The sequence below is a fragment of the Chelon labrosus genome, assembly GCF_963514085.1.
Source record: "Chelon labrosus genome assembly, chromosome: 7".
NCBI classification, from domain to species: domain Eukaryota; kingdom Metazoa; phylum Chordata; class Actinopteri; order Mugiliformes; family Mugilidae; genus Chelon; species Chelon labrosus.
Window position 1 is genome coordinate 6,083,219 of NC_140343.1, and position 17,628 is coordinate 6,100,846.

Sequence of the window (17,628 nt, forward strand, 5' to 3'; positions counted from 1 at the left end):
TTACATTTAATGTTTTGATGATATGAGGTCGTGGTGGAAAGTATTTACTCAGATACTTAAAGACAATTTTGTCTCATTTTAGTTGAGCATCTGCATTTTATGTTCTTTATATTTGCATTTCACAGGGAAACTTTGTATTCGACTAAATCTATTGACAGCTTTAGTTACTTTAAACATGAAGATTTTACACAATAGATACAGCTGTTCAAGATCAAACCAATGATTACTGACCTTTTAGACCTAAACTTCTGACATGGTTTTATTTCAATAAATATTCAAATGGTTGAATATCTTATTAAAAGCCTAATATTAAAGAAAAACTCAAAACAGAACCACAACTTTATGTTTTCTTCTTTTGTTTCCCTTTAATCGTCTATTCATCTGCAATCCCTGTAAATAAAACTGTTACAACTAGTTCCACCTCCAGCAGCTATAACAATAACACCGATGCTTTAGCATTAATAACCTGATTAAGTCATATGTAATAATGTATCGGTCAAAGGAGCCAAATCTCTACATTTAGTTTAACACTTCAATACATTTTAGTATTTCTGGTCTTATGAAGGATTTCTCATGTTATGCAGTATGTTTACAAGGCTGTATTTGGTGCTTTTACTTTAACCGGGGGTTGCAAACTCTATTCAGCTTCATATATTGCAGTGGCTGCACTAATCTCAAACACATCGCATGAATCCTCCACTTATCTTTTTATTGGTAATGTGCTGTTGCAGCATTTGTTTAAGGAAAAAAATATATAAAATGTGAATGTAAAACAGCTTTATTCGCTAAGTAGTATCTCTGCATTTATCCATAAAGTTGTGCACAAACCACACTGGGAGCAGTGGGCAGCCTCATAGAGCGCCTGTGGAACGGTTTGGGAGTTAGTTACCTTGCTCAGGGGCAAATCAGCCATGGATGTAGAGGGGTGCAATAGCTAAACGTCCACTTCTATAACCATTAGTCCACTCCTGGCCTCCTCCAAGAATGCATTGCTTGTCTATATTTTGTAATTTTTTTATTTTTCTGATCACATGCCATCATTTTATACTTTTGGTAAACCTTTACCAATATTCTATTAAGCCATAATCTGAAAGTGCATAAAATAATCAAGTAAATGAAAAGTTTTGCAAGTCGGAAACATTTAGAAAAAAAAAAAAAGTTTAGAATGCTTGAACACTGAAAATATAAAATAATATTTACAGAGATGTTACATTCTTCCAATTGTAGAATAGTTTAAGCTTTGTTAAAATCAAGCTTTGGGTTTTAATGTTTCAAAATATTTTATTATGGCATCTTCTCAATCTCATAAAATATTCTTATCCTCCTGCTGTGGGGGGAGGGGTGATTGTAGTAGCAACCTTCCACCAGAAGAGGCGCTGTGTGAACCGGTGAGTCAGTTAAGAAGTGGTCACATGTCACCAATGTGACGACGCGCAAACAAATAAGGAAGTAGATCACATTTCTGTGCAGGCAAAACTAAGAGGAGGGGGAGGCAGAAAGTAAACATGCAGCATAGACAATCTTTGATAAGTGTAAAAGAGATTCCTCAGAAGTTATAAAGCAATGTCAAAGTAGTTTTCTCCATTTTCCGCTGACCCACGCTGGTGCAGGGGCTTCACGGGGAGCATGCTTCACCAGAAATACCCGAGCAAAGCATTTGTCAGCAGATTGATTCTCCTCCATGTCCGGTTTAATAAACGACTTGTGTCCATGTCGATACCGAAGCCCTCGGAAGAAAGCTGGAGGAGCGGCAGAAAGTCGCAGATCAATGCAGACGGGAGTGGAGCAGCAGCGGGACCCGGAGCCACTGTGACAGGCGGCGGCGTGGGGGGCGGCCACGCTGCTGCAGGGTTCACGGAGGAGGAGATGGCCATCCACAGAGCCCATAGAGAGGCATGTGAGGTGAGATGCATCACTGCAAACACTGGAGTGATTAATGAGCACCAGGCGTCCCCACATGTTTCCTGTTGGTTATGATTTTTGGACTGAAGTATGGAGGAACATATTCAAAGGGTTTGAGTTAGATTAACATAGTGTACATTACTCAAGTTCACTTTTTAAAATATGATTTAAGTGAAATGATCAAACTATTATTTAAACAGTTAATCTCTGGTTCTCTAAGTAAATTTTTTCCTGTGTACACACAAATCATTTTGACAGAAACACAGAATCGTACACATTTTTTGCAAATTTATTAAAGAACAAAAACTGAAATATCACCTTTTGCTCAGTACTGAGTAGAAGCACCCTTTTGAGCCAATACAGCCACGAGTCTTTTTGGGAATGATGCAAGTTTTTGGATTTGAGGATCCTCTGCAGTTCTGTCAGGTTGGATGGTAAATGTTAATGGACAGCCATTTTCAGGTCTCTCCTGAGATGCTCAATCGGGCTCCGGTTGGGCCACTCAAGTCACAGAGTTGTTCTGAAACCACTCCCTCATTATTTTAGCTGTGTGTTTAGGGTCATTGTCTTGCTGGAAGGTGAACCTACAGCCCAGTCTGAGGTCCTGAGTATTCTGGAAAAGGTTTTCGTCCAGGATATCTCAGTACTTGGCCACGTTTATCTTTCCTTCAATTGCAACCAGTCGTCCTGTACCTTCAGCTGAAAAACACCTGCCACAGCATGATGCTGCCACCACCATGCTTCACTGTTGGGATTGTATTGTAGGTGATGAGCAGTGCCTGGTTTGTTTTCTCCATGCATACCGCTTAGAATTGAGGCCAAAAAGTTAAATCTTGGTTTCATCAGACCAAAAAAAAATGCCATTTCTCATAGTCTAGGAGTCCTTCATGTGTTTTTTGGCAAACTCTATGCCGGCAGGAGGAGATGCTTCCGTTGGGCCACTCTGCCATAAAGGGCTGCAGTGATGGTTGACTTTCTAGAACTTTCTCCCATCTCACTACTGCATCTCTGGAGCTCAGCCACAGTGATCTTTGGGTTCTTCTTTACCTCTCTCACCAAGGCTCTTCTCCCCCGATTCCTCAGTTGGGCCGGACTGCCAGCTCTAGGAAGAGTTCTGGTCGTCCCAAATGCCTTCCATTTAAGGATCATGGAGGCCACTGTGCTCTTAGGAACCTTAAGTGCAGCAGAAAATCTTTTGTGACCTTGGCCAGATCTGTGCCATGCTACAGTTCTGTCTCTGAGCTCTTCAGGCAGTTCCTCGACCCCTCTTAATTCTCATTTGCTCTGACACACACTGTGAGCTGTAAGGTCGTATATAGACAGGTGTGTGCCTTTCCCAATCAAGTCTAGTCAATTTAATTAAACACAGCTGGACTCCAATGAAGGTGTGGAACCATCTCAAGGATGATCAGAAGAAATGGACAGCACCTGAGTTAAATATACGATGGTCACAGCAAAGGGTCTGAATACTTGGGGCCATGTGATAATTCAGTTTTTCTTTTTTTAATGAATTTGCAAAAGATAGATGGATAGACGGTTTGGAAAGTTTCAAACATTTATGGCATAGTTTTTGTATACATTGTTTATCGTTCTATTTTTTGTTTCTTTAAAAGTGTCTTGTTTTTGCAAGATATGCTGCTCACATATGCCTTAAATTGCCTTCCAGGGACAAATAAAGTTTCTTGAAGCTGAATCTCGATAGAGCCGCCTTTCTAATCAGTTTGTTACATCTATTTGTGTCACCAGCAGCAGTGCAATGTTAAAAGCTTAATATAAGACAAAAATAAATAAGATTTAAAAATGTAAGCCTGAAACTGTAATGCTTTTGAAAGTTCCTATGATGTTTTCTAAAGTCAGAAAACATTTTAAATCTCTGCAAATATTATTTAAAATTAGTTTTCCTTCTTCACAACTGCAGCACTACCTGTATGGTGTTTAAGCTTTCAACATCGAGTGTCAGATTTGCAAATTTAATTAAATTTTTTTATTAGATTTGACGCTTGCACACACAGTTTCATTGTTTCAGACAATTCTGTGTACTTTCCAGTTATGGCATCATCTTACTTTGCCCTTACTGAGCAAATATTACGTGATCATATCTTCTGTAGGTATAATTTAAATTCGCGTTACAGTGAGGACAGTCGCTCTGCACATGCTCAGTAGGATTCCATCTCTGTGCCTCTGGAAAAAGACATCATCTACCAACCGTTACCGTCAAAAACATGTATCACTGAGCCACATGAATAAAATAGTCAAGCTGCTGTAGTAATTTCATTTATCCTTTCACCTATGTATAGACCAACATTTCCTTTTTTTGGAGGATATTTGTACAAAACATGATCATTCTGTCAGATACACTATACCTGCTTAATTAGTGTTGTTGCTTTTAATGTTGCAATTAAAAGAAATCCAAATGTCAAATCTGCTGCAGCCTAAATCCGTACAAATAACACTGGACCAGCACCAGCATCATTTATTAAAGCTGGTACTGTACCAGCCATAGTATGATAATAAGCCAGCTGTGATGCATCTCCAGAGGCCGACTGTCCTCGGGGCAGCGTTCCCTGTTGAGTGCTCAGCAAACTGTAATTTTATTCACTAAAAGAGAATAAAACGGTTGATGATTTCTGGCTCAGGTTTTCCCCAATCCTACAGCCATGACTACAATATGAAGCATTTCCTGAATCACTTTGAGGTATTTGAGGTTAAAAAACCCTGTTTGAGCTCGATTTAAGCAGCGTCTGTGTCCAGAGGTTACTTGATATTGTAGGAACGTTTCAGCTTGGCACGGCCTTGTTATAAATTTATGGCTGAGGACGCCTGATCGAAATCTGCACTTCGTGTCATGCAGTAATGACGATAATTGTTCTTGCCAGGCCCATCATATTCGCCAAATCTTACCCGCTCGCCCATCAAACGGAGCCGGTGAGCTCCGTGCTGATGACAGTCGCGAGTAGGTGTCATCTGCGTGCCTTTAGGCTTCTCTGCTGTAAATATTGTGCTTCTGAGGGTGGATGAAGTTGAGGCAACTTGGCCGCGACCTGAGGAGAGCGGTAGGGCCTGGGTGGGAAAAGCACAATACAGAGGGGGCCCTGCTATGCCAGCTTCACTATGTGGCCGCGCAATGCCATGTGAAATGACAGGCCGTGTCACTAAAAGGCCTAGGGCCCTTTTCCCTTTGTGGCCTGTCAAAGCTCACCAACTAGTGGGCTCTCATTTTGAAACAGACTGAGAGATGACATTTTCTAACTTCCTAAGGGATGGCAGAGGAGTTCAGTGTTTTTCACTTGCAGAAGGCGTGTGTGTGTGTGTGCGTCTGCAAGATGAATGACTGGACCAAATAACAGGATAACTGTGACTAAAATAAATAAAAGTAATTGCGAGGCTACCAGTCGATTCGTCGTTGCATATTCTCACCTGCTGAATTGCACACAAAACCGCACTAATTAGTTACATCATAAGAATTTGTCTCTTACATCTGTTTCCGTGCACAAAGGTCACCCATCCCTCTTCTGCTTGACCCACAGCAATCTGTCCCTGCGTGTATGTGTATATATATAATGTTCATATTGTGTATAATTCTTACATGTGCATTTGGTGAGTGTGTGTGTACCGTATACGGTTAGGTGTGCAGGAGGGGCGGGGGGTTAACACACCAGCATACGTGTTTATGTGTCATGCTAATTAAATAATGATATCTTCATTATGTTCAGGCAAAGAAGCAGATGTATGTCGACCCTTCCAGCGGGTATAAGGTGTTCACAGAGTATGCCCACCTTCAGAGAGGGAAGTGCTGTGGCAGCGCGTGCAGACATGTGAGCTCTTTGTTTTTGCCGTTGTGTCTTCCTACATTTCACTCTGTTTTTTTCTTCTTCTTTTTTTCCCGTTTCTCTATTGATCTTGATCTCACCTCAGCTATTTGTCTGCGTTTTGACCTATTATGATCTGCTCTATCCTGTACCATATGTCTCTGATCTATTCTGTTCCTAATAATAATTATCTTCAGATATAAACTGCATTTTCTACAGTGCATCTGTTTTCCTTGGTGACTATACAACTGATTTAATGAGGTTACAGGTTAATCTTAGTGTGACTGAATGTACACTGAGCTTATATCTTGCTATTTATATATATCTATATATCTATATGTACATATTTTTTAGTGGAAGAACACTTAAAAAAGTAAACCTGGATTCATTTGGCGCATATTGTCCATAAACAAATTAGTCTTCAAGAAAAGTGGCATTTTTGTTCAAGGATGGCCACATGTATGGTGATCAAAATGTCCCCAATTCTTAAGGGGCACAGAAAAATAAAGTTACAACCAAATCAGGATTCGATCTTCTGCTGCCTTAAATGCGATTTTTGCACAGTATCAAGTTAGTTTTATATTCTATATAGAATATCAACCCCGCCCCCTCAAAACCCGTAAACCTGGAGGGAAAACCTGATGCTTCTGCGTCAGAACCTACGTCGTAGCCTGACATGCAGCTCCCAGAAATTAAACGATGTGTTGCTGCGGTGCAGACTGCAACAGCTGTGATTGGTCCAAAATGCATGCAAAATGCTACGTCTCTCAAGGCTCATTAAAGTACTGCAGGACATGGACGTCGTAACCAACGCCCGTAACCTACGCCGGTGCGAGCCATTTACACTTGTGCCTCGTCAGTCTGGCTCGCTCTGTAATAACGCCACCCAAACGCGAGTCGGCGCTGTGTCTTTTTCAAAACAATCTGTTCAAAAATTGCGGAGATGGAGAAGCAGCCGGAAATACTAAAGCGGAAACATGGTACTGCCAAGCGGGCCAATCACAGCTCTTGTGGTCTAGCTCAGAAATTCACCTTCCTTCTGCCTCCTATAAACCATCTACTCAGACGTCTCCACTCTTGTCTGTGTTGCAGGCCTCCTACCGTTGTTCAACACCGTTAGCTAGATGCCAACTAGCATTTTTAGCAGCATAAATTACAGATCAATACCTTAACACCAGCTAACAAGTATAAAAGCTTTCAACGGTGTCTAGGCTACAACGAGGGCTTTGCGCTGATCCGTTGCAGAAGTATAAACCAAGCTTTAGTGATTCTGCATTAACATTTTTACCTGAAATATTAATTTGCTTAATATCTGGATTCATATCTAAGAAATAAATGAGTTTAAATGATGCCAGCTTGTCAGATGTTGATCTGCTGCTTTTTTGCATCTACTCTTTTTAACGGCCTATAAATGGCGTAGAGGTAGACGTGGTATAAACTCCATCTACATCTGGTGTTAACATGCATCTCCAGTGTCCACCTTGAGATCAGATTGAGACTCGGTGTTCAGCTAATGACAGATCGTCCTCTTTCGCCATGGATTCGCCGCTTTTCTGTACGCAGTTTACGTAGTTTCTCTTGATTAATCTTTCATTGACGTTGCAGCCACTTGCCACCATTTTCTTTGCTTCAGCTATGCTTTAGATGTGAATAAAATTTCAAAATTTCATTAGTGTACGTTTTTGTTTTACTAAAAGGTCTTGTCTTCGCTCCGGAGATGAGCATCTTGAGGAACGTCCTGGGGGGGTTGCTTCGTGAACAGCTAATAACTGCCGGCTGAGTATGAACTATCATGCTGATTTGTAGGTGCTTTGGCCGACTTGATCAGTCTTCAGAGCGTCTTGGGTTCATTTACAGTTGTACTTCCACATGATCAAGCGCGATCTGACTGCGATCCCATCACCCAAAATGCATTTTAATGCCAGGTGTAAATGGGGTCAGACGGTTGATGGATTTTATCATCACTTTAGACACTTTGTGAAAATGGGGCCTTTCTCTGCTCACGTCTATTTTCCGCTCCCAGTGTGTCTGGTTCTGGTTTGTCCGCTCCCCATCCTGTCCCATCCCATGCAGTCTTGTCTTATCTCAGTCCTTCCTTGTCTCTTTCTGTCTCCACTTCCTTCTCTCTCTCTCTCTCTCTCTCTCTGTGTGTGTGCTTCAGCCCCGCCTGATCCTGTTCTGCTCTGTTATTTTGCTTTGCTCTTCTGTTGCACGCTGTTCTCTGTGTGACTAAAGATCTTCTCCACATGCAGCCCCTTCAACACCATTTATTTATTTCATTTTTCTCCTCTAGTGTCCGTATGGCCAAGTCAACGTGAAGGACCCCGCCACGAAGAAACGTTTTAATTCTCTGTTTTACGTATAGACATAACGGACTCACGCCCAAGGTAACCCGTTAGATGCCTGTTTGGAATGGAACCCGCCGTACCTTGCTTGTCTTCTGCCTGTCGTTATTTGGACTACTTGAGAGTCATTTTTTATTTTTTTTTTAGCCGTGTAATAAATGATGAAATATGGGTAGTGTCTGTGCAACACCTACTTCATATGAATCACAACTATTCTTAGGATTATTTCAATTCTCAGGAAAACAGCCAAGGAAGGAGAAAGGATTCGTTCGCGAGACCCTCATGTAAAACAGTCTTTTATCACATTTTTGTTTTGTTACATTTTTCAGATGCCTCATCTAAAATGTCTAATGAAAAGCCCTGAGCTGCGTTTTTTTTTTTTTTTCTTCTTCATTTCTCTTCAAGAGTATTTAATATTTTGTAGTATTCCGCTCCTCTGATGCATTTACAAGGGTTGTGGGAGTATGGAGATGAAAACTGAGTGCATTTTAGATCTTCGCCCTCAAGATAAAGGGCATATAAGCGAAAGTAACTGTAGATACTCAGATGGAGTCTTGTGCTCTTTTGCTTTGCATCTCTTGTTATTTTTTCTCTCCCAAATGTACGACTGCATGAATATTAGCATCATTTACACTCCACAAGTGCTCGACTGAACTGTCTACCTTTGACTGAAATAGCCTACTGTGCTGTTAAAAATAGGAAAGGGCCATGGGTCAGCCCTCACACTTGGCTGCGCTGCTTTTACACCACTTGATGGAATCAGGCTGTTAGCAAACATGCCATGGACATCAACAAGCAGCTCTTCCCACTGGACTTGCAACTCTGCCTCCTGGCAACACTTGGCTACAGCACAGCTCCCCGCCGGCTGCTCTCCTGAGCTGCAGCCTAATGAACTCCTGGGCCCTCTTATCCCAGGACTGCAATAGATCAGCTCATGTTCAGCAGATGCATAGGCAGGCTTACTCCATCAGAACACCCTGTGGCTCCTAATGGGCCGATATAGAATAAAGGTTGCACTTAACACCGCCCTTTGTAGCCCACAGTAATAGCACTAGGTAAGGTCAAGCGCTCATACAGCACTACCTGTGCGTGCAAGAGATGTCGAGGAAAGATGTGCCACTTGATTTGTGAGTGCATGTGGGCAGGCAGCGCGATGCCTTCAGGCGCTCGCTCTGAACCTGCCACACACACTCGCCTGTCTCCGCCTGATTGGGCAAACAGCGTCGTGATGAGAGGATGTGTCTGCCGCGAGATTCTGTCGCAGCCGCCTACCGGCGCGGCCACAATTTTCCTCGGCAGGTGGGTCCCAAAGGCAAGTGCTTAGTGATCGGAGCAAAGCCCTGTGAGCGGCTACAAGGAGATTCATGATCCCAACAGTGCTGGGGAGGACAGGTTGTGGGGACGCGTCGTCAGGCGGGATGAGAGGCGAATTTATTTGGTGTTATTCTAAACCGAGGCAGCGGAGCGTGCGGCAGCAACATTTCTGCAGCGGGACGGTGAAGGTGTCACACTCATCAAGTACCTGGGCCCGCTTGCCTGCCGCGGCTCTGCGGGTTTTGCCTAGGGACTTGTCTGTCACATTAAAGTAGATGCATTGCCATTCAGGGCCTCGGCGGTCCCGCAGCCTGACCATGAAATAGGCCAACTTTCATGTCTGCCTCATCCCTCCACGTCTTCTCAATCCAGTGATGGCACAGTTTGAAATGTTTTTTTTTTTTTCCTTCCTCATCATGTTCTAACCCAGCAGTTGGTGACTGAGACACAAACAGCACAGCCATCCTATCGATTGCAGATTTCTGCAGAAATTTACTTAAATTACTCCTTCTGCCACTGGAACAGTAAATCATGATGGGCCATTTGTTGTGCCTTTTCTTGGATTGCACTTAAAATACACGACTCGTGCACTTCCACAGAGCTTGCAAATATTTGTTTTCCTGCAGACAAACAGTTTATAATCAAGTAAAGCTAATTAAATGCATTTGACACATTCGTAACCTTAATATCTTATTCATGAAATAGTGTATTGATTGATTGATTTTAGCTGTTTTTACGAAGCAGCGGGATCCTGGTAAATACATTTGAAAAGTTTTATTTCTCAGCTCAGCACTCGTGCACATGCTCCGAGCAGACGCTGGCAGCGGTATTCCCTCAGTGCAGATGTGCTCCCAGGTTACAACTAGCCAGCGAGACATGTGAGGTGTTTATTTCAGGCATTTTGGACTGAACATCTCTGACCCTCAGCTGGAGCATATGCTGCACTGGAGCAGAGTGGCAGCGATAGACCGTGTGCCTTTCCGTGTGCCATCGTCCTGATGGCATTAGCCGCAGAGAAAGAGAGAGCTGTCCAGTTTGGATCTGTGACCAGACAGGCTCTAGTCACAACCAGTTGACAGGCCAAGCCGCCCCCCGCCCCCCGTCACACACACTCACACACACACACACACACACACACACACACTCCCATCTGAAACAGGCACACAGCAGCCCTGCGGCCAATGGCCCCAACCACAGTCAGTTACAGTGTCTCCATCACTGTTGGCCAGACCAGCCAGGAACTGACACAGGGTTGGCGGGAGGAAAAAAAAAAAAAAAAAAAAACCTTGAGTGTCAGCCGTATGATGGCTGAAAGGAACATCAGTCTCAGCAATTGGCCGGGCACGGCTCGGCTCGTTTGTGTGTGTGCGTGCGCGGTGTGGTTTCGTGCGCGCTCGTCTTGATATTCAAGCAGCATTTGAGCAGCCCCTACATCAACGTCTGCTCGTTCTAACACAGACAATGTCAGCTCGCCTCAGGGCAGCAGCCTCCACAGTGGTCATATGGACATCCACATCCCTGTGGTAGAATTAGTGATAAAAAACACACATGGCCACTGAGTGACAGTCAGCGCACCAGATTCCTTTGGACAGACAGGGCTGCAAATAGCACAGTGGAGCAGTTTCTCCCTCAGACCGCAACTGGTGGTCAGGCTCATGCCAGGCCAAGCCGTGGTCGCCAGATGAGCCCAAATAAAAGGAGAGTCAGGGGCAGTCAAAGGCACCTAAGTGTCTAAGGAGAACTTTGCCCTGTTTATTTCCCTCCTGCTTTATTGATGCAGTCATATCTGAGCCTTTATTACTATCTAACCTCTAACCTATGTTGACTTGTGGCTTCGGTGAATTGCTGCAGCAAAGAGGGGGGCCTGTTTGACAACATAACATTTACGAGCATCACCTAAACCGGTGTCTCTCCTCAGATGGGCCGCCCTGCGAGGTTATATAGAGATAAAGAACATCCATCTATTATGTTTTCCATGTCCTTTCTAGTGTGGCCAGATATGGACTAATACACGCACCATTCCCCAGGAGGATACCGTGTCCCCAGAGGAGTTGGGAGGAGAGAGGAAGGGGAGGGTGGTGAGAAGGGGGGGGTTGCTTGTACGCGGCGGCGGCGGCGGTGGCAGTGTGCTGTCGGAGCTGTTCTGGAGGCAGGGAGGGGAGGCAGGCAGCAGTTGGTGTGCAGAGAGCAGAGGCTCAGGCTGGCTAGTTAAGAGCTTCTCTCTCCTATCCTCCATCTGCCAGGGACCGGGGTTGTGATTTGAGCTCCAGCAGAGCAGAGCAGGGAGGAGATCGAAGGAGGGGAGAGGAGGGAGGGAGGGAGGAAGGGAGGAAGGGAGGGGATGTAGTGGTGGTGGGGAGAGGTAGGGAGGGGGAGCGTTAGTTGGAAGAGGCAGAAAAGAGAAAGTGGAGAAGCAGGGAGTTGGAGTCGAAAAATAGGGATGAGAATGACGAACAGGACACGTTTAAAAATCTATTCATGGTCTTAGATTCTTATAAATCATTTTAAACATAAACTAGACACATGGTTGAGGCTGTGCTTCGGCCCTTCTCTTGCATTTTGAAATTTCCTTCAATAATTAAAAAAAAAAAAAAAAAAAAAGACCACTGTGTGTTTGTAAATATTTCCAGGTTGTCTCCCCCGTCCTCTCACCCACCCACCCAGGCTCATGTGACTGGGATGCATGTGACTACAGCTTTACAGTGCTTCACTCCTCCCTCCGTTCCTCCTCCTCCTCCTCCTCCTCCTCCTCCTCCTCAAACCCCCCTCTCCCACCCTTTTCCTTCATTCTGTCAGTGTTTAGCCTGTGGTTCCCTGCACCGCGGCGGATCCTGGGAGAGCCTTCCCTCCTCCTCCTCCTCCTCCTCCTCCTCTGCCTCTCTCCAACTCCTCGCCTCCTCGCCTCTCCTTCACTCCCTATCTGGCCATGCTTTGGGAGCGACTGAGAGCTCCCTCTGCGAGACCCGAGTGTCACTTGTGGTGACCCAGAAATGATAACTCCAGATGAACCCTGGATGTGTGGTAATCTAACCACCATGCCCTACAGCGGAGAGGAGCCAGGCACGGAGGGAGGGAGGCGGGCGGGCAGGCGGGCAGGCGGGGCGTCCCGGTTTGCTGCTGCATCCGCGGTTGAGGCGAGCACGCCGCAGAGCCTGTGTGGGTATCACGCTCGGAGAAGGCTGCGTGCGCGTTGTGTGTTGTGGTACACAGTGAAATGGATCTCAGCGTTGCTGCATTATTGATGAGATACACTGTGATGTCAACCCAGGCTGAAGGAGCACAGCAAAATGACTGTTAGCAGCATGGCACGTGATCATTTATGCAGGCAGTACAGAGGTGTAATTAATTGTCACCCACTGCTCCCAGCCCCACACAATCCTCCATTCACTTGTTGTCAATTGAAATCAGTCCCATCTCGCCAAGTGGTGAGGTTCAGGACGTCCTCTAATCCGGAAGAGCTTCTTACCTCAGGTTAACAGTAAATTTACAGCTCATCATTGAACTCTTATTTATTAGCATTGTTATTTATTATTTATTTAGCCTGCTGGGTGAATTATAATCCAACAGCGCACAATAGAATCAGCATCAGTTTAGGTTTATAATTCGTTTTGAAATAATAAAATCATTTCTCATTAATATTCACTCATATTTTGACATTATTAGTATATTAAATGGTGTATTCTTTCTTTTTTTTTCTATTAGATGTTGCAGAATGGTTCCTGTCTGAATGCCCACAGTGCTTTCTGTGTAGTTTGTTAGCTCAGAGGATGGAGACAGGGGTGTCACAGGTCAGGGGGGGATGGAACTATTAAATGCAACCTCGGAGGTTTCATTCAACTAAAAATGTAGGAAAAAACAAATAAAATACAGTTCATCTCGTGCAAACTCCTCCTGTGGATTGTTCTTAAATTGTTTGTGGCGTTTCCGTTTGTTGTGCAGAGATGTGAAAGCAAGAGTGAAGGAGGGTTCAGAGTTCACGTGCGTCAAAAGTAAAAGTTCATATCTTTTAATGAGCGCTTTTATTTTGAAAATGGCTTCGATTTGGTATTTTGTCGCTCAATACCAAAAACATTTTTTTTATTATTATTTTATTTTCTGCAGGCGTGTGCTGCTGCTGCTGCTGCTGCTTGTGCTCCATATCTTTGTCAGACTGATTGATCTAGTTTGACTCTACACACATCTAATTATTTATTCACACAAACCTCTCCCACCAGTGAAATTAGAGCTGGAACCGTTTGACTTGAATCTCAAACAGTAAACTGGATGCATTTTTTTTTTTTTAGTGGGGGGTTTAGTATTATATTGATGTTTCTGTTAAGAGCCAAACGTGCTTGAAGTCGCCAATAATTGTGATTGCAAGATGAAATGCGGGTTATTTGGATTTGGGGGAACTAACATAAATCAATTCATATATGGCATTAACTTGTGTTATTTAAAAGAATATTCGTTAAATATTCCAGCATGTATGTTACTGTGCGTAATTTGGCGACCACCGACTCAGATCTTGTAGTTTATCCTTTTTTTTTTTGTTTTTTTAAATACATCACAGATTATAATCTACATGCTGAGTAGGCCATTGGCTCATGGCTTCCCGTTTCCCTGCGTGCTGCGGTGTGTTGAGGGCTGCCTGCATACGAGAGAGGAATATTTAAATGTCTCGCGTTTTTAATTGACGCTCGAACTCGAAGTGTAAGCTCAGAAACGAGGAACAGCCCCCCATCTACCGGCAGCGTCTCCTCTGACTCCTCTGCGCACTGCGCACAGTCCGGAGCTGCTCAGACTGCGCGCTGCACAGGGATCTCACTCACCGCACAGCCTCAGGTAAGACCTTTCCTAATGCTATTAATTCTCGGGGCAATAGTGGTAATAATACTGATGATTATTGAGAGAGGGGTTTGGAACGAAACAAACAAAAACGACAGAGGAGAGCGTGTGGAGCAGTGCGCGACAGACCTGACGCATGAGAAGCAGCGTTATATTTTCCGGGCTAAACAGGGATGTGGTGGAAGGTGAGACAATCCAAACTCCACCTATAGATTTTAAATGCTTCTCACGTGTATTTTTTTATCACCCTGAAAAGTAATCTGAATTATGCAAACGAATTGGAGTTTGGAGGTCTGAGTCGTGCAAGTTAAACGGCCAAATCTAAAAACGATGCTTTTATTTATTTAAAAAAAAAACGTTTAGATGTAAACTTATATTGGTGGTTATGATGTGAAATTTTATTTTCAATATTTATTTGACTAAAGTAGTGAATGCCCAGTCCTTGAGCCTCCTTCTTTGGCTCTCGCGCCATCTTTTAAAGCAAGACAGTTGACACTGTTTTCATTTAGGTTTTCAAGAGATTAAATATGAATTAGCTGCCGTTAGTTGGCGTTTTTATTTTAAAGCTAAATCAAAAATATTAAATTAGGGCAAGTCATTCGCATTAACTACAGCAAAAATGTCACACAGACTCAGCTTAATTATAATTTTATATATATTTTTTTTTTGCAGTTTGTTTTAAAGGCGGTAATGAAATATGAAAGGAAACACACACATTTAGATTCGTGCGTAATTGGATGGAGTTTTTTAAAAAAGCGTTTCAAAATAATTCTAACGTTTTATATAAAATGCAATGTCGTGTTTTGTGTACAGTAGAAAATAAATAAATAAAATGGGAAACACGCAAACAGAATTGGTGGTTACATATATATATTTAGTGGCTGTATAATAATCCCAATTACACAGACAAAAGGGGAAACGAAATAAAACAAAAGACACCATTCCCTCATCCCCTTGGCGTTCGCTGACACATTGTTCAACCCTCTTCAGTCAAATGAAATGCCACCGCTGGAGGCAACGGGTCAAAACACTACTCTTTATCGACATTAACGGCGTGATAGATGTTTTCATATAAAAAAACAGAAACACATTTGGGTCCAAAGTTTCCGGAGGCAGGAGGAGAGGGAGAAAGAAAGAGAGAGGGGAACAAAAAAAAAAAAAAAAAAAAAAAACAGCAATCAGATTAAATATCACACAGAGCTGAGCTGATCGTTCCTCTCAGGGCGTCTTTGTCCAGGTGAAATGAAATCCCTGTCCCCCACCCCCCCCTCCCTCCCCGCTTTTGAGTCTCTTTTCAGCGCCGTGTGCTCGGTGCCGAGACTCTGACAGAGCGCAAATGAAGGTTATGCTTTTGAGAACAGCTGCAGGTCCAGCGCGTCCAGGAGGGTTCAAGCTCCGCTGTTATCAAGAGGCCTCCGATTCAAGCCAACACAACTCCATGGTGTGTGTGTGTGTGTGGTGGTGATGATGGTGGTAGAGGTAGGAGGGGGGAGGAGGAGGAGGAGGAGGAGGAGGGGGGTCACATGATAATGTAACACGTCTTGAGATGAAGCTTCCACACCTGCAAACCCCCCTGAGCCTCAGTAAATCTATTAATGGCACTAAAGCCGAGGCACAGATTCAGACAGTTTATCTATTGTCTATTAGATATTTGAGTCGTTCATTTTCTCAACAAAACACAACTCCTGAGTCCTGATTTTAGCCGCGGAGGCTCATGTTGCGTTTGTCAAAATACAAACCTTGCGTTGCCTCTTGTTTCTGGTTTGTTGTCACCACATCTGGCCTTTTTTTCTGGACGCTAAAACCACTCATTCTTTCCTCTCTCTGCCTCCTTTTCTTTCCTTTTTTTTTATTTTTTATTTTACTGGAGTTTTCACGCCCTTTAAAGTTGTCACACATCTTTATTATAGCCTCACGTTTGCCCCGGATGAACTAGATCACGTTGAAGATGCAGAGAATTACCTTCAGTAATTCACATCTCTGACTAATGGCTAATGAAATGTTTCTGCTGTCATCAGATCAGCTCTCCAGCAGGTAAACGAGGTTTTGGCCTGATCCAGGAGACAAGAGTCGCGTTAATGAATCCCTGACTGTGATTTATTCCTGCTTTTTTTAAAAACGAGAGCTTTAAAGGGGAGAGAATTGATTTTGCATCGGGGCTAAATTTCCATAAAGAAAAAAAGTCTATTATTTACAGAGCAAAGACTCTATGTGTGTGTGTTTCTGTTGCGTAATTACGCACAATAGTGGCTTTTTTTAATTATTTATTTATTAAACCAGATCTTATTAATTTGTTTAAAGTAAATAAATAAAAATAATCTTATTCTTTCAAACTGTTTAATGCGATCTGTCCCCGCCCTCTAGCCTATCAATGATCACTGCCCCGCCCCAGACAATACATATACACCCCACACTATGTTATTTAGGGACAACCAAACAAAACAAATGAAACACCTCAAATTGTGAAAATGCAATAATCCACTTGCATAAAACTCTAAATTGCGCCTAAAAATGCCCTTAAACGCAACATTATCTTTATTTCTATTTCTAATCCTTTCCATAAAGCTCCCAAAAAGATTGTATTCTACTTTTAGATGTTATTTGTTTAATGAGATTAAATCAGTTCATTTAAGCTCATTTCAGTTGATGCAGCTACTCCGGCCTCCTCTGCTTTAAATGGGGGAGTAAAAGTAATGAAAATGTCAATACCATAAAGTGGTGGTCCTTCGCGCAGCCAGAATCGGGAGTTTTTGAGGGAAGAGTGACAGCTCTTTGTTGGTGAATAGAAATCAGTGGCGATGCAGAGAGAGAGGAGGAGGAGAGAGAGAGGAGGAGAGAGAGAGAGAGAGAGGGAGAGGAACTCCTCCTACCAAATTATTCAGACTGGGCCGGCTTTGCTCTCTTCACAAATAGGACACGGTTCTCAAATCCAGGCAGTCCCAACCTGACCTCCGAGCACCGAGGAACCCCTGACTGGGAAAATCGGGAGAGAGAGAGAGAGAGAGAGAGAGAGAGAGAAATCACCAAACGAGAAACAACAAAAACTTTGTGTCATTATTTTTGGCGAGTGTTCACACTGTAAGCCCCCCTCCCCTCCTCCCTCCCCACCACCACCACCACCACCACTTTCCACACCGGCTTTGTCGCATCATTTGGACTATACATTTTCTTTTGCTTTTTTTTTTCTGGAGGAGAGATATTCACGGGAAGAAAGGAAAAAGCTGATGCACCAAAACAACTACTACAACCACCACCACTCCTCCCGTCCCACCCATGCTGTAGCCGTCTTCCTTTTTCTTTTCTTCCAGTTGCACTCTGCCGAGGAGCTGAGCTGAATCTCTGGGGTTGTGTGGTCGTGTTGTGCGCCTCTCTTAGAGCCCCAGATCCCGTTTGGATGCGCTGAGAGAGCGGGGCGCAGCGCTGCGGTACAGTAT

General features: G+C 43.6%; 1 protein-coding gene across 2 annotated transcripts; it reads left to right on the forward strand.

Moving 5' to 3' along the window:
- The first annotated feature begins 971 nt into the window (after positions 1–971).
- On the forward strand, positions 972–13,338 carry cUnh1orf53 (chromosome Un C1orf53 homolog). Of its 2 annotated transcripts, XM_084548840.1 has the most exons (4): positions 972–1,902; positions 5,616–5,717; positions 8,005–8,098; positions 13,073–13,338. In XM_084548840.1, exons 1-3 carry the CDS (start codon positions 1,627–1,629, stop codon positions 8,074–8,076), a joined length of 450 nt encoding a protein of 149 aa, XP_084404966.1. In that variant the 5' UTR covers positions 972–1,626; the 3' UTR covers positions 8,077–8,098; positions 13,073–13,338. The 2 variants fall into 2 exon arrangements, with proteins under 2 accessions (XP_084404966.1, XP_084404965.1); XM_084548839.1 differs by lacking the exon at positions 13,073–13,338 and having other exon boundaries at positions 8,005–11,406.
- Positions 13,339–17,628: the final 4,290 nt, after the last annotated feature.